Below are 18,151 nucleotides of genomic sequence, written 5' to 3'. Positions count from 1 at the left end.
ACAAAACCTGCCATTGTATAGTGTTAAGTGCTCTCAATAAAAATGGCAATCAATTAGATTCCCATTTAAATGTCCAAAAAATGCAATTTTAAACTAATCAATTGTGGAAATTGGCCGGTGCGAGGGTAGACTAATAAGTTCACTAAAGCGCAACAACACGCCGTTAGCAATTATTTTAAAATGTTTATTTATCGTCGTTTCCCCTTTTTTTTTTATTACCATTTTAAGTAAAAAAAAGAAACTGACAGCGGTGGCAAAAACTTTGATTAAAATCCGCATCGTAAAAAGGTATTTGCCAATGATTTAAGTTTTTGCTGCCCTGCCCCTTTGTTTTTTATCCATTATTCTATCTTCCGTTCTTCTAGTTAGGATTCCACGCTTTCCCCACTTTTTTTTTGTGCTGTAGTAATCAATGAGAATGGAGCAGCGAAAAAGTTAAGATTAACCCGATCAGATTGTTTTTATGCTCTTGCGAATATACTTTTTTAACATAAAATAAATAGCACAATATGCAGCGATTATCAGATTTCTTTAAGTGGATTCTCCTTATTTAAAGAGGAAAACGAATGTGCTAATTGAAAATATTGAGAAATTCGCATAACCAAACTATATGTTTATAAGAAGTTTAATGTTTATATAACTTAACCATTTAATTTGTTTTTTATTATATTATTATCTTAGATATTTTACATGTGAGTGTAACAACATAATTGTACTTCTTTTAAATCATAATATGGCTAGAAAACCTCATTTAAATATTTTAGTTCTTGAGTCCATGCTAGTTTTTTTTTCAGTGTCGCTGCACTCAGCTTGATTTAGCTAAATTTTCGGATTGCAGTCAGCAAAAGTGGCAACTACAACGCAAAGCCATGCTAACATAGAAGTCGAACAGCGAAAGCCTCTATGTTCCCGAGATGCGAAGGATACGAAGGACACGCCAGGGGCAGAGGGTAGGTGTGTGAGTTCTGGCTCCCGCTCTTTGCATAACTTATAAATCGATGACGTTGGCAGGCAGCGAGAGCGCATCTCGAGTCGCAGCATTTGCATAATAAGGCAGCAGTGCATGTGGCATGAGGATCTGCCTGCGATTCATTGCAAATTTCTATCAGCCCTGTGAACGGGGATTCCCCTCACTGCAGATGTATGCGTATGTGTGTGAGAGTGTGTGTGTGTGAGTGATTGAGTGACTGAGTGTTTCGGATTCTGATTCGGTGTCAAAATGGCGCAGAAAAGTGCTCGACTGACTCTGCTGAGTGCAGAGCGCCAAAGTGGAATGAATTTGACACATCGAAACTGGGATATGCACCCTTATCCACTCGATTCCTGGGCCACTTTCCAGTGTTTTTCATAGTATGTCAGTGTCCTGGATAAAATCTTTGTCGTGTTTATCACAAATATGTATGCATTGAAATCAGCATTTTTGGCAACATTTTAGTGTGAAAAACTTCTAAGATGTATTCTTGTAGCATCGAAAACTTCGATTGTTAGACCATTTCATTAAACAGAAATGCAATTCTATTTCCAAAAAGCCATATACATATATTCGAAAACTATTGGTTCAGTTAGGCATTAAATGAAATTATCATAATTTAGCGTTCTACTGGCTTCCGTTCGCTGATTTTGATTCATTTTTGAGCTTCAGGCTGTACTAACTTTTGCTCACAAATCTGCATATCATATGTATGTATATATATATTTGTAATAACTTTATGCTCGCTGAGAGATATTTCGACTGCTATCTGCTTGTTTGGCTCGACCTCCATATAGATACATATATGGATAACTGTATACATTAAGTCATAACTTCATTTGGCGGCCATGGGCATTCATTTAGTTTATGTCTGTGCAACTCGGGCGGTACGCGAGTCCCCCTTCACATCGCCGCCCATCTCGATAAATTCATTTGGGTCTTGTTAGGAAGGCTCGGAACCGCCAGCACCGCCAGCAGCCATTGGCCATTGGCTAATCTTGTTGCGCATTGCCATAATTTTCAATTTACATGCACCCAGTGAGACCGACCACCCCCCTCCCAAATTGCCACCCACCTCCTCCCGCTTGGCACCAACAAACGGGAGCTATCCGGCGAGTCAGTCCGGGCGTAATATTGGTCACAATAAATTGACTGCAATGGCACTACCATGTGTGTGTGTGTGTGTGTGTGTGTGCCGAATGTGGGTGTGAGTGTGTGCACTAGAAAATATTTAATACTCAGACATTTATTTATTTAAATTTTATGGTGGAAAGTGGATAGTTGCAGTAAAAGTTTCGTTGAATGCATTATAAATACCATATGAAATTGCGCACATATTATCAGTTTAGTGATTTTCTTATCTAAAAGATAACACGAGCTGCTTATCAGCTCAATGGTACTTAAAAATATGTAGATATCATTAAAGTGAATAGTGCGGAGTGGTAATGATAGACTTGTATGTTTTGAATGCACATTTTAAATATTTGACATATACATTTTGGGTAGAATTACTATTGTATTAATCTAATGGATATTCATAGGTATCTAATAGATCTCAATTTGTTTAATAAGTACTTCCCATTTTTACCAGTGCACTGAGTATCGTGGCAGCCGTTGTCCTTCGCGTCCATTCGCTTGATTATGGCCTTCTGTTACCGCACCTCGTCCCTCGGCGATCGTACCCCTTACTCCCCTCACCATGCCCCATTTCACTGCAGTTGCATTAGGCGTTGAGGTCTCCTTTTCCCCCGTCCCCCTCCCCACTCACTCCCTACTAACGTGGAGTGCAACATTTCGATTTGCGCCATCATCGTGGCCATCGTGTCCTTTGTCCCGGCGTGCCTAATCATTGACACATTCATTGATGCATCCGAGCGCATTCTGGCATATTTACGAGCTGTCCTAATTGTCCCCAAGCAGATGCATCGCCCCCAGCACGCCCTGTTTTCAGGCCCAAAGGGTGCCAGCTCATTTGGCCTTTGGGATCTAATGGTCGAACTACTGCCTTTCGCTGGCCTTCATATGTGCGCATAAATATTTCAATTATAAGCTAGCATGACATAACCCAACGCGCTTGGCTAGAATTTGTTATATAATTAAATAATAAGCAATGCAACTACTTTTTAAATCAAACAATTCAATTTCTAAAGTCTATTGTACATTTTAAAGATTTTCTGATTTAAGGTATTTTAGGCGGCTTTTTCTATTTTTGGCTGTAATATTATACTTTATTAAGTAAACCAAATTACTTTTAGTTCAGCCTTGTTGGGCGAAAAGAAAGGATGCACTTTACCACAGCCAACAGGGCTAAGACTTGGCAAACGCAAAGAGCCAAACAACAACATGGCCAAAACTCGGGCTTTATCCAGGGCCAACAAGGAGGTCCAAGCTTTTCCTCCTCATAAGCAATAAACTTTTCCACACACACACACCCATTCATTCATTCGCTTGGGAGACTGAAACTAATTTGCAAGAACATTGGAAATTCCTTCAAACTGCTGCGCTATCGATCAGTTAAATGGTAAAAAGCAAAACTAATTAATGTGGTACTAATTTTATGGTACACTTGATTTTAATTATAACCCATAATCATAAGTTCTTAAGATTTATTGCAATATCCCAATACAATTCCTTTATATACTCCTTTTTAAAATATATTGAATTAGTTTAGAGTTGCAATTCCCTATCTCGAGCTTTGGTTTCAAATACTGCTATTAAGTAGTATTGCTAAATATTAATTTATGTATCATTTTTGAACCGCAACTGATAGCCCCTCCTTCATAACGAGTTCTCAAACAAAGGCCATAAACCCAAATTGGAGAGCCACTCGCCATTCCTCACCACTCCACCAAATGGCTCCCAAGCGTATGTGTGTGGTGGCACTTACCCTTCGACCCCCCCCCCCCCCCCCCGCTCGCAAACGGCAGTCCCCAACGCCTGTGCCCAACTTCATCAGCGTTCGCTTTTCCAGTTGCCCCCTCCTCCTCCTCCCCCATTGCTGAGGAAGCTGTGCAACTTGTGTGTTGCGCATTTCAACTTAACTGAATTATTAGCCGACTTGTGTGAATTATGATCTCTTAGTGCTGATACACCAGGCCACACGGCAGCACCTCGCCTGGCTCCCCTCTCTTAGGCACGCCCCTTGTGCATCGCAGCCCCTTTAAGCCGGCGCCACTGTTGCACTCTCAGCCACTTTCCTTAATGCATTTGCACTGGCCATGTGGGATTCTTGTTGCTCCTGCCATATTTGTCGTTGCTGCTCAGGCAATTTTCCAAAAACAATAACAGATACCACAAATACGCACACACTTGCACAGAAAGAAAAGAAGTACTCACTTAAATCGCATTACTTTAATTAGAAGGGTTTAGATTAACTAAATGGGCTACTACTTATCAATGGAATTCTAGGTTTGCTATGAGCTCCACTTTCATAAAAACTGGTCTTTTTTTATTTTTCACTTCAGTGCATTTATGTTTAGGCGAATTTCAACTGTTGACTGTTCACCTTGCAGTTGCAACTCACACAAAATCCAAAAAGACGGAGGCTGAGTCACAAAAAAAACTCGCTTTTTGAGACCCAGTTGAAGCTACTTTTCGGTCTGGGACTGAAGCTTTTGTTATATTCATGCCATTGTTATTGGTCCTTGCAGTTGTTGTTGAGCATTGCAGGATTCAGATCCCCATGGATCTGGCATACATTTTTTTTTGTACCCTGCTTCCCACAGATTGCAGCATAACTCATCCCCGGAATGAAGGAAAACGCCGTGAAGAATGCGCACGAAAGTGTAGATGATGGAAATGCTCCTGAGCACGGTAAGTAAACATGAACTGGAATTTGGCTTCGAAAAACTATGCTTTTTTTAATGCTTTAAAAAGTGACTAATGCTGGTGCATTACTTATAATTTGAAATGATCTTATTATATTCTATAAATACTGAAAATGCAGCGCTTTACCATTTTATAAATAAAAATTGAAAATTGAGCACTTACAAAAATTATATTTCAAGCTGGCTTTAAAAAAAATATGCCATAAATAGTATAGTATAGTCACAATCAAGATGCGCTTTGAATGCTTGCTTGAACTCACATGCTGAGAGGGCATCGTTAAATGCTTTTAGGCCCAGACGAACTTTACTTAACCCCGAACCCCATTGTCCTGCGGACCAGCCGTCCCTGGGCCACCATCCATTCTCCAGTTGGTTGAAAATGATTTATGACGCTGGTCGTAGGGATTAGCATATGAGACCAAACAGAGCCGCTTGTCCTGACAACGGCTGCTCCAACTAAGCCAGTTTCCGTTTGTTTGCTTAGGCTAGAAAATGGACAAGATTTGGGCTAAAATCGAACCGGAAATGGCTAAGCAAACATGCATACATATGTATATGTGGGCTAAAGTGTGCATATCTGAGTGATGCCGTGTGTATGTGTGTGTGTGTTTGTGTGCTGCGACAGGAAGGCGAGTAAGGGAATGACCTGCAGTATGCGTAATTAACCTTTGACACGAACGGGTTAGGCCGCCCAGCTCCGTCTCACTCTTTCGTCCTGGCACATTCATATTTCACTTAACGCTTGGCCATAGCTTCGTTGCAGGTGTGTTGGTGCGAAGGGCAATGGGTAAAGGGCACAGGGAAAGGACCTGGCATCGCCAATTGAACTGTGAGCCCTTGGCCAAAGATGACTACGATTTTCCTCCTAATTATGTTTTCTTTAATCTGCATGATGAGCTTGTGTGAGTGGGCGTGGTGGGTGGGTCCTGCATAATCTCTTTCTAAGCAGGTGCGTACATGAGTTGTGACTGCTTGCAGGTCGTAATTTAAAGATAACTATGGCAAATCCTCAAATGACATTTTGTGTTCATTATACATGTTAGGCTGTATGGAACATGAACGTCATTTCTGGTGACTTGAATGGGCTGTGTGCCGCTTAAATAATTTATCTGCATTGAGAGGAGATTACGAATGGCACATTAAATTAAATATCCTACATAAGAACAGTCGAAGAAATTCTATGACTTATAGAGGTGAGTAAATCTATGCTACACTTTTTTGTAGGTTTGTTTGAAACGTTAAAAACCTAGAACTACAATGCTATTTCGCTGAGTAAAACAATTAGTTCTTAACTGGGTCTGAGTTATTTGTTTTTAATGCTTAAAAAATACAACAAAAATAAAGAAAAATCGCAGGGTGGTCGGCTTGAGATTTAATGATGTCCATGATCGTGTTCGCTGCTCTGTTTGTGCGATTTGTGCCACTTCTTCTTGTGCTCCTCGCCGCCCTTTTTGCCGTGCTCCTTTTTGTGGCCCCACTTCTTGGACTCCTCGTGCTTCTTCTTGTGCCCCTTGTGGCCCTTCTTTTTGTGACCCTTCTTGCTGTGACCCTTCTTGCCGTAGTTCTCCTCGTGGCCGCCCTTTTTGTGGTGACCCTTCTTGAAGCTGCTGCCCTTTTTGTGCTTCTTGGACTCCTCGAATCCGCCGTGCTTTTCCTCGCCGCCCTCATTGTGATCCTCATCGTAGAACTTTTTCTCTTTCTTGTTCTCGTCTAGTTTGTGGATGTTGTGCTTGCCCTTGATGGAGTGTCCTTTCTTATAGGAGCCGTGATCCTCGAACTCGCTGCCCTTCTCGCCCTTGGAGCCTTTCTTCTTCTTCTTGTGATGAGACTCCGAGTGCTTGTGCTTCTTCTCGTGACCCTCCTCCTCGCCGTGTTCCCCCTTCTTGCCCTCCTTGTCGTGGTGACCTTTCTCGCCCTTCTCGGAGTGCTCGCCGTGCTTGTGACCCTTCTTGCTCTTTCCCCCCTTCTTGTGGAAGTGCTCACTGTGGTGCTCCTCCCCAGATTCCTCCTCGCCACCCTCGGAATGCTCCTCGTGCTTTGTGGCAGCAACTAGCTGATCTTCTTCCTAAAATATGATGTTTAAATTAAAATGTGACTGCAACATGGCGTATACTTAATATACAAAATATAACTTTCAGAGCTCAACATTATAATAACCTTCAAAGTGAATTTTAAGTAATTATAGCAAAATTCAATTATTCTTTTGTAACGACAGCTAAATCCCTATAAAATCCATATAAATTTAGAATTCCTTACCTGCTCCTGTTTATGTGCGAAGTACGGCTGAAAATCCTCAAAGTCCTGGCCAAGCAGCGCCGCGCTTATGGCCATTGCCCCATCTGGCGTTGAGTGGAGGGCCAAAGCCCTGGCCAAAAGCCCCAGCAGCGTTATCACTTGCCAAGCCGGCCACATTGCTGATGCCACTGCTGCTCCGTGTTATCCTGGCTGGCTGCTGTTGCCCGCTGGTTTTTCCCCTGCTTCTGGTGTGGCTGCCACGCCCGCTTATCGCAGTCTACTGGACTCGCCTCGAGCCGCCGAAGCTTTTTATCCAAACCCTTCTCGCCCTGCCACAGTTTGTGGCTGATTTGCCAACTTTGCTGCCAGCTTTTTGCACCCCTTTTTATTTGAGTTTCGTTTCGGTGTATTGCGTTTACTAGTAGGTATTGCCAAGGTATGTATTGTGTTAAAATGAATTCGTATATTAAATATTTCTAAACATTTTGGCCATTTCCAAGTATTTGTTGTAAATTAAATTCAAAATTCATTTATGTTATTATACACACATTTTATCTACATTATCTCAGTACACATACTGATTATATTCCATGGTATAATTGATTTTGCGTAACCTGCAATTTACAAAACGAATTTGATATTTGCATAAAATAATGTGCATATTATAAGAGGTGTCAAATGTTTGAAATATTTAGTATACAGCTTTCCTACTCTTTTTCTTCATTATTTGCTTTTTGTTTTTGTTTTCGGTTGGTTGTTTGCCATATTTCTTTTGTCTTTAAGTGCATAACGTTGTTCCCGGCAAAAAAAAACCCTTCGATCGGGCCAACTTCTTGCGGTTTGGGAGCTCTTTCTTGCCACTGTTGCTGCCGTTGGCCAAAACAAACGACTTTGTTACGCTGCACATTGCAAAACCGATCCACTGGCCACTGTCCCATTGTTGTTGTCATTGGAAATCACCAGGCCAGAAGACCGAAACCAAATGCCCAAGTGGCACAATGGCCATTATTGCCTTTCGATTGGCTGAGTTTGGCGGCAGTCGCAAGGCTCGAGCTCCTCCCATCCCTCTCCGAATACCCATCAATCATGAGCATTGCTGTCTTGATTTTCAACTTAATTAATAATTTATTAACCACTTGTGAGTGTCTTGTATGTGGTTGATTGATAACGACAAAGGGGACTTGACCACAAAATTTGGGCTAATATAAGAAGTGATGGGACTGCACTTTAGTGGAAATACGGAAACCAAATGTGTAGGCAAATTACTTAAATTGACAAATGTGGCATGTAAGTGACGGCCATGTAAGAAGTGGTATAGTCGTCTTAAATTTCAATTCTGATAAATAACTCTTCCGATTTGTACTGAATTAGAAGTGATTCCAACTATTTTTATCTCGCCAAGTTATTATATAGCCAATCGGCATAAGAAGACACTAGTCGAAATTAAATTTAACTTTTTGTTGACCCAGTTTCTTGGCTTTCTTAACTACTCCCGGAGGCATTTTCGGGACTACGTCACTGGCTATTTCCGGAGTCACGTCGACACCTTTCCGTATTTATGCGCCCGATGCGTCGCCATAAAGTTGCCCGGTTGCGTTATAAATACACGTCTTAAAGTTATTTCTTCGGCCCCTCGACTTGCCGTTCAGCGCCTCTTAATCCTCTTTTTTTTTTTTTTTTTTTTTGCCCCAGCTCTGTTTATCCATCGCTTTTTGGCCATTTCTCTTGGCCTGCTGGTTTCAACTGAGGGACCGAGGCCAACCTGGTCGCAGGAAATGCATTTTAAATGTCGGCGGCGGCATAAATAAACCGTTAATGTTAACATGGAGTGCAGGGAGAGCGGAAGGACATGAACGGCGATGGGCAGAAGGGGAATGCGTTGGCTTAATTTATGAGCCGCGGCAGCAAGGACAAACGAGGAATTCGATTCGATTTCGCATTTTCACTTGGCACCTTCGGAACTTTTTTCTAGCCCCAACCAACGAATCTACCCACCATCCGCATCCGGTTTTTGTGCCGCTGCTACTCCAAACTGTCCCCAGTTCCCCGGCTGCTTTCGCATTCACACAAAGTTCAGTAGTTGGCCAAAAGTCACTTGGCATGCATATAAATTGTCAGCCATTAAATTTGCATTGACATTTTGGCCGTGTTTTTTAACCCACCGCCACCCGGCACAGGCATCCAGAAAACCCCTATCCAACATACCGCCCATGTCCCAGACCCTCTGGATTTAGCCGGGTGATTTATCTATGCACTCTTTGATTGCATGGAGCTGCGAGCATTGAGGGCAAATTCTCGACGACTCGACGAGTTTTGTTTGCCATGTTTTGGTGCTTGTTTTTATTGAATTTCCTGAATTAATTTGCCAACATCAGGATGCATATATACAAAAAAAAAAAAAAAGAATAAACAGCAAGGGTACGTTGCGAATACTCTAACAAAAAAATTCTACTTCTAAAGCTCAAAGGAAAATCATGACATTATCTAAATAATATAGCCAGAAGTCACCGATATTGGAAACTGCTATTTGTATAATGTCCCAAATATAAAATATCCAAATGATAAAATCATTCAGTTTACAATAAAATAAATCAAAATATGTTGTATGAAAGGGCGTGTATATATAAATTTTATGAACTATTTATGGAATGCATTATTTAGTTCCTCAGGATCTTAATAGATATAATTTTAAAACAACTTTTTGCATTTGCATGGAAAGACAACTCACAGAAAGAGTATGCGAAACTATAGGACTTAAAAAATGTCGGCAAAAACTAAGTGAGGGAGAAAAAGTCTGTGGAACGTTGATTAAACTGGGCTTGGCATTGACATGAGTCAAGGAGTTGCATCCACTCCACAGATTCAATCCGCATCCGGATATCTTTTCAGGTTGGTTCAGCAATTAGCCTAATACCCAAGGACCTGCTGGCCATCTCGCTTGGCTTTTAGCCATATTGAGTTGACCAGCAGTCATTTCACCATGTGTCCCAATCATAATCAAAAAAGGTTCGCCCACGACCTCCACAGCTCGTACTTCTTTTTTGCTTGGGATTTATGTAATCACGTCGCAAAGGGGAATGATCAAGAGGCATTGACTAAAGGCTTAATTGTGGCTCAATGTGTGTGGGTTTTTGCCATGAAAAGAAATCTCGGAATCCTCTCCAGGTAATCATTTCATTTGCCAGGACATTTCTAAGTAATTCCTTCGATTTTGCCCAACAACTTTGGCCCTAATTTGGTAGATAGTTTTTGTGTAGTGCGTTCCTGAATGAGAGAAGTCATTATCCACGGAAGGTCGTCGGAATGAAGACGGATCCAAGATTGTGGCCAAAAGTAAGCCGTTTTTATTTAAGGTAAACCGCTTTGCATTAATCAATAACAGCAAAATGCATTTAAATGGCATTTGAATAACCTTTAAGCTGAGATTTTCACTGCAGATGCTATGCAAAAGACATTTATATATGCATTTAATTTTTCGTGTGAATTAAATGCACTTCGCTCCAGTTGGTTTGCTTTCACCTTGCTACTTTAACTACTGACAGCTGCCTGGGGCAACTAGTCGAAGGTGCAAGCATGTCCGTTAAACGTTATTTACCCGCAAGCGCTTTCAAATGTTTTCCACCACAGCCCAAGCCCTTGGATTGCCGCATTTTTCCAGTTGCCTCAAGACGTTTAAGGGTGGGGTCTTTAGCTCGCCACGTTTATTTATTGCAACGTTTTTGACAAGCTTTAAAATATCCCCGCTAAACTTTGATCGCACTAGCGATGTGGAAAATCTGCCATCCCGCTGGTTACAGATTCCGATGCAGTAGGGGAAAAACTTAAAAAATTTCACATAAAAATGTGTGGGTGCATAAGCAAGAGAGTGGAGAATCAGAGTATTGGTTAATAAATTTTCATTGCTTACTTTTGGGCTACTTGCACCTTTGCTTAAGATTGGCTTGTAATAGTATGTATTTTAGAAAGATGTATTCACTCTCAACTATAATAAATAATATAAATATCGCCCCTAAAACGTTCAATAAGTGACTTAGCTGAACATCAAACTCAATACGTTCTTAACACATGTCCAACTCTTCAAAAGAAGTACATCATATGAACCTTTAAAAAAAAAAACTACTAGGAACATGGAATAATATTTTTTCAAAGTGCATACCCCCCGCTAGCACGTGCTGGCTTTGCTTGAGCCCAAGTCGCACCTGGCTGAGGTATTCTTCTGGCTGATGCTGCTCCACCTTGCAGCAAATGCAGCGTGACAGTCGCGGCTTTTTCACTAAGCGCACACATACACACCTGTACAGGCGGTATTGAAATGTGGGTCGATGGGTTGACGGAAGTGAAACGGTGAGTGGGTGGCAGGTGGTGGGTTGTTGTGTGGTTGGAGGCGAACAGAAGGAACTTCACCTCAGCACAGCATTTCAAAATTCAATAAAAAACCTTTTGTTTTCGGTACGCGAGCATTGAAAACTTTGAGCCAGGGTTTGTTGGCTTTCCATGGAGCAACATGACTTACACACCCCTTTCAGTTGCGCCCCTGCTTGCGGTACATTTTGCACGTACGTTGCACTTTTACGCTCCGCATTTTTAGCAACAATTTCACCTTCAGTCTCTGCGGCTGATACTTCTTCTTACAGTCCCATGTGCGTTACTGTGTGTTTTGTGTGTGTGCGTGTGTGTGTGTGGGCGTGGCATGTGTCTGTACAATTTTAAATGATTTTGCTGAGGGTGTGGATCTGATGTGTGGCGGTTGTTAAAGCGTGAGTTTCCATTAAGGCCAAACACCGAGCCTTTGCCCTGGGAGAAAAGAGATTCTGCGGCTTGACTTTAAGACGAGGTGGAAATGGAAATGGGTGTCCTCGCCAATCGATAAGTAAAGTTGAAAGCAGCTAAACTTGCGGAATAAAGCTAATTAACATTGGCGAAAGAAAAGAGAGAGAGAGAGAGAGGGAATGCGACCAACGTGGCGTATGAGCAATATGTCTGTCTGCCGGCGGTTTTCATTCTCAGGTGTTATGGTAGTGAACTTTAATCTGGAATAACATTGTTGTTTTATAGCTGAAAAGACGGGCTGATCTGGAATATTAAAGGGATTGTCGTGCTATGATTTCTTTTCAAGGCAAAACTTTTCATTACGTAGAGCAGAATTGTAGATTTTTCCGGTGGTTATTTGGCTAACAGATTTAGTTACTAAAAGTTGAGCTCTTTTATTTGGCTGCTAAGTTACTGACTTATGTATGTGCTAACAGTTTCATTTCCAACCCATCATCATGCGACTAAACTTAATTCACGGTATTACTAGAAGTCTCTGGTGATCTCATCCTTATATATGATTCCCCCTGGCATAATCGAAGTTTATGACAGCTTTCCAGGCACATGGCAAATATCTCACATTGTTTCGACACCTGAGATAGATTCCCAAATTGAATGCAGAATTTCGGAGAATGGCGTTGGAATCGAATTGGTCGACTTCATTGACAGACGTTGTCTAAATTATGCGATGCCCTGCGAAGGTACTCACACCGACATCAGCTTATTTCGATTCAGCTTTTCCATTTTCCCTGCTTCCAACACCAACCTCAACCCCCTTCGATTTTCCTATCGTGTGCTCAGTGGTTCAGTGGTTTTGCTACCTTTATTCTTTATGTGTATTGATTTGAAATGAATCTCCGTGTAAGCGAGGCCAAGCGCAGAATCCGCTTCGGAATCGGAATCAGCCAACACAACAAATGCAGTAACACCACCTTCCGCACCAAACTACCAACTACGAATTGCAATGTTCCAATGCCCTGGGTATTATTGGGTATCTAGGAATAGTCATAATGAAAACGGATATAGGCATTTCTTTTGAAAACTTTACAAAATATTATTAATGCAATTTAAAAGAAAAAAGCTTATGATTTATTGAATTACTTATTTGTTAAATTTGCATTTATTGTTTAATTGGTTTGGCTTAACTCACTTTAAAATGTAACAATGCGGATTAAAAAAAAAAAAATAGTTACAACAATAAATGCACTTATTAAGCTAATATTTGTTCATTGCGGGCTTGATTTACTCAACACTTTTTCAATATATCTAGTCATTTATATTTTAATGTTTATTATAATCTGCTTGTACGCTTTCAAATGCGTTTTTATATCATTTTATGATGGGCCATAACAATTAAATATTTTACAACAATGTACAGCTAAATGCAGTTATTAACCAAAAAAAATTTCCACTTACGAACCAAGTTTTTCCTTTAATTCGGCGAATTGTTTAGTAGCATTTGTTCAATTATTAAATGACCGCTTAAATTTGCAAAGACCATTTTCGATGCGGTACTCGGCAGTTTGTCGATACTCCTGTTTCTGCTACTGCTACCATTTCCGCTCCTTTTCCTGTTTTGGCTTTGGCATATAACTTACTGTCATATTTTCATCTAGTCATGGCTTCCAGTTTTCCCCTCGGAAAAGCCAAGCCCCCCCCCAACTGCTCCCTTTGTTATTATTGTGCTTGCCTTTCTATTGAATGCTTCTTTCGTATTAAAACTTTCATTCTTTTCTGCACACTGCTTTTTGTTCTTCGGGGATCTATGTTTCATGGGGTTTTCGGGGGCAGATATGCTCTTCTGGATTTTGTTAACTTTGTTATTCCTGTTGTTGTCTGACGAGGAGCTGGTGGCTTCTGCTGCTGCTGCTGCTTGCCGCTATTCAATTTTCAATAAAATATGTAAATTTATGCCGCATTCTGTTGTCCTCCTTCTGCTCATCCCAATATTTTCCCCACTTCTCTGCCTATTTTGTCTGTGGCCCCGGTTTTTGGTCCTGGTCCAGAACTTGACTCTCTTTGCACCGTATAAAAATATGTATTACATTGGAACAAGGCCAGAAAAATAGATAACGTATCTATCATTTCGATTTAAAAAATCTATAGCACATTTCATGGTATATAAACAATATATCATAAACAAAAATATATATATAAGTATTTCTATCCCAGAACATAAACTTTGCAGTAATGTAAGCTATTAAAAATGTTTAAAATAACTTTATTCGTATGGTGTATGAACTTTTCTCCAAGTGTGGTTTCTATCCCGGCTGTTTCTCAACGGCAACATTTGATAGCTCCAAGTTATGGCCAAAGCTTTTTTCTCTCCTTCCGCACACACACACACACACACAGACACAATGTCCCTGTCTGCCACTAAGCAGTGAAGTATGTTATTAATTTGTAATTTGTTTATGGTTATTTGTGCACAAATCAAAGGCCAGAGATTGTTACTTTGAAGTAGTCGATGCAAAGAGCTTACCCAGAGGAGAACTTTATGCTGATATTTATGGAGAGGGGCGAAATATTGGCCAGAGGGGTGAAGGGGTGGACGCAAAATCATCTTGAATATTTAAGGAGAATTATCCCATGATAAACTCGCTGAAATTGAGTTGAAAATTGACTTGGTATGTTTAGCTTTTTTCAGCTTACTCAGATATTCTTGATGGGCGTAAAAATTATTAATAGGCACCTTATTGGAATGAATTTTAAGTTTAACTTAAGTCAGTGAATGATACTTTGTATTTCAAAATAATTAAGAAATCATTCTCTAGTTTCAGAGAGTTTAAAACTAGTGACGATCGCACCTCAACACATAAAAGTTCTGATATTAACTTTTGTGACGAATAATGATTTTTTTTCCATGTTTACATTGTCGCTTTAGATTTCGCACCCATTTCCTGTTAACTGGGCTGCAACAATATAATCAATCATTAAACTCCAATAGTCATTCTTCCGTTTTTCCCTCCGGCTAAGCAATCAAATCAAATGAAATCAAATCAGAGAAAATAAAACGTCAGGCAGTGTTTTGTTTGACTTTAGCATTTTTCATACAAAAACCAACAATAAAAGCGGTCATATGAACAGCAACAATTCACTCATTCGCATTCATTGTCATTTGTTTCATCTCGTGTGTATTTATTCATGCATTTGTTTGCTTTCTGACGCTTGTTTCCGAAAAATTATGTGCAAACAAAGTTGAATTAAAAAAGGAGGAAAAAGCACAAAAAGGCGAATAAAATTGTCAAATAAGCGCAAAGACAAACAAAGGCGTCAAGCGACGGAGGAGCGCCAAAAAATTACAAAAAATCTACCGAAAAACAATAAACCCAAGCACACAAAGCGAATTTAATTGCCTGTACCCAGTAAAAAAAAAAAAAAACAAAGTGGAAGAAGCATCCTTCGTGTTGTTCTTGTTGCTTTGTCAATGTTAATTTCACTGCAAGGGCACAAGTTCATAAATGAGTACGAGTGTGAGTATATGCTCCCTCAGTCATTGTTGTATCCACTAGATACAAGACCATTCCCATGACTTGCAAAAGGCAGCACAGTACGCCACTCCACTCAAGTTTGTGCTAAAACAAAAGTTAATTAGAATGTTCCTCCATTATAATGCGTGGCCCCATAGACTTGTGTTCCCTCTCATATTCCGCCCGCCGGAACAAAAACACAAACCCAAAAAGAAAAAAAAACGAAAGTAAATAAATAAATAAATAAAACCAAAAAACAGAAGCTGAGGAGACAAAGTTGCAGGCAGTAAATTAGATTAACAACAACAACAACAACAAGCGTTGACAAAACAAACGCAACGAGCAATTAAAAATGTAAAATTTTGTGCTCTTAGCTTTCGTCTTCCCTTAAAATGATTTGCGCAAATTTATGAGCAGCCAAGTTAAATGAAGCATTGCAATTGGGATTTTAAGCTCATCTTTTTGGTAAGTGTTTTAAAGGGAAAATGGATTACGTACCTATTGTCCCATTTTTGTATGCTTAATTCAAAGTTCTCAAAAGTATGCAATGAGCTATCACTGTCCGTCGAAATAATTTGTTGCATACTTCTGGACAGCTTAACAGTGATTTTGATTTGTAAGGAGTTCCATTTTGTGAAGATATTCTAATATAAATATAATGTTTCCTAAAGTTACTGTTTTTGCAATTAATTTGAAACCCAAGAAAAGTTATCCGCGAATCTAGTTCCATCTTGGGCAAAGGAAATCCCAAAGTCAACTGTTAATTAGTGGAACGCGACTGTACCGTCAATGGTTGAGCATGTTTTTCTTTCGGCTATATCAACTTTTAACTAACCATAATTTATGGTACTCATAGCTAAAAGTTTGTCGAGGGACTGGCCCTTCATGTCCATGTCTTAAGCTATTTTTAAATGGGCTTCGGACAGAAACTTTTTAGAAGCAAACAAACAACATTTTTGGCGAGTTTTTCCGCCGACCCTCCGCCGCCTCTCCTGGAAAACTGTTGAAAACTGTAAAACCGTAACAGTTGACAGATCCTTCTAACGATAAACGAAACTTGCAAGTGGCAATGAGTTTTTAATGAAGCCGGGATGTCCGGCAAAAAGCCTAAGAGCCACCACTAAGAAAAATAATTAGAGCATCTTAAGAGCCTATTTCGATATGGTTTAAATTTGTTTTCTCCATTCTCTGCATCATTTATTTGGGTGGCAAGAGGAGTTTTCGATATTTATGTTCCATTTGGCTTAAATATATGTACTAATTTTGAAAGTCTATTCATGCAGATAACGATATTTCCAAGATAAAGTAAATCAAATCTGTGTGAACTGTGTGAATATATATTTTTGTTTGGCTTTAGTGCGATTACACACCTGACTGTCTAATGGTTTTCAGTAGTATTTTCTTGTAGTGTGAGATGAAAGATATTAAAAGCTTCTGGTGCAGTTTGTGTTTTCAGTTTTCGGTTCCATCTGCAAGTCAAACAAAGTGAAATGGGGCAAAAGTGGCTTTAAGCTAGTTGAGCGGCCCAACCGTGTTTGGTCATATTTTCAACATGGCTAGCAAATAAATAACAGGACAAACTTTTCAATAAATAAAATTAAAAACTTTTCCTCAGCGTTCGCCCCGGTCAAAAGTTCGTCGCCAGGCGGCTCGCACACACAAATCTCTTTGGGTTCTTCTTGTTTTATTTTTTTTTATTTCTCGTTTTCGTCGAATCAAATTCGAGTTGGGCAAACAAACAAACAGAGTAACAGGAGAGCAAACCAGCGAATTGGGCCAACTGGGGTTAAAGGGTATGTGGCTGAGTATGGGGTTGGGGTTGAAGTCCACAGGACAGACAGACAGACAAACGGCAATTGACCGTAAAAATGTATATGTATATGCCAGTTAAGCCGAACGCCTACAAATGCCTTCCAAGACATCCAGAAAAGAGGATGGCACGGATGGTCGGCCAGCTACACAACTGTTGTAAACTTGGCCCTCTAAGTAAACCAACTGAAGCGCTTGAGGTTTGAAAACAATCACCTTGACGGCCGAATTTCATTTCGAACATCCTTGGCTGAAACTGCCCCCAAACAGTGGGCTTGCAAAGTTTGCAGCCAAATTAAAGTGAAACCACATGCTGGTTGGCTTTTAACCATGTCATTTGAATTTATTTCAATATTAATTGGCTGCAAAAATAAAATAGGTCTTTGGAGTTCGATTTGAAAATAAACAAAATAATAATAACACTAATTTATGATTTGGCTAGAAGCAAAATCAGAGCAGCTTTAATGTATAATTCTGCAACCAGCTCCTGCGTCCAATTTGTAATTGAATGTTTCCTTTCAGCTACTGACCGCTTTGCAAAAAGTGCAACAAAAATGGTGAAATCCCGCTGTAGTTCTGCGATCCCCAGCCACTGATTGCCCTGAACCAATCAGAATACTGTTTGCACTCACTGTAAGCAATCAGTTGAGCAGAGCAAGTGAGTTCAATTCGCGTCGCGGGGCAGCTAAATCAACTAAAAGTTGGTGCGAAGAAAAAACAAAATCAAATTTGGGTGGGTGGACAGAGCGCGGGGGTGTGGGGTGTGGTCGGAGTTGGCCAAAAATGAATTGGTCAAGTGGAAAAATTGGCAGTGCTCTTGGTGGAGAGTTCAAGGGTGTGGTCCGAAAAGTATTGAAATACATTTAATGAAAAAGTTAGACAAAGTCGCGTGGGAAGCCAAAAAATGGGAAAACGTGGAACCCAACTTGACTTTGTGGCTGTGACGGAAAATGGGGAAAATCCCTGCCCCGCACATGGTACATCCACATCCAAGAAGGATCTAAAGTGATTTTAGTGTAAGCAGGAGAAAC

The 18,151-nt window shown here is 40.3% G+C and overlaps 1 protein-coding gene across 1 annotated transcript, besides 1 other annotated feature; it reads right to left on the bottom strand.

The window, feature by feature from the left end:
- Positions 1-6,147: 6,147 nt before the first annotated feature.
- On the bottom strand, positions 6,148-7,368 carry CG16800 (uncharacterized protein). The gene is made up of 2 exons (NM_135750.3): positions 7,054-7,368; positions 6,148-6,862 (listed from the first exon to the last, which is right to left on the bottom strand). The coding sequence occupies exons 1-2, from the start codon at positions 7,207-7,209 to the stop codon at positions 6,170-6,172; spliced, it is 849 nt and encodes a 282-aa protein (NP_609594.2). The 5' UTR covers positions 7,210-7,368; the 3' UTR covers positions 6,148-6,169.
- A 4,757-nt stretch (positions 7,369-12,125) lies between these two features.
- Positions 12,126-12,152: a mobile genetic element.
- Between the last annotated feature and the right edge of the window lie 5,999 nt (positions 12,153-18,151).

This window comes from Drosophila melanogaster, chromosome 2L (assembly GCF_000001215.4).
Source record: "Drosophila melanogaster chromosome 2L".
In the NCBI taxonomy this organism is placed as follows: domain Eukaryota; kingdom Metazoa; phylum Arthropoda; class Insecta; order Diptera; family Drosophilidae; genus Drosophila; species Drosophila melanogaster.
Note: the sequence above shows the minus strand (reverse complement) of the source record. Positions and strands in the feature narration are given on the sequence as shown.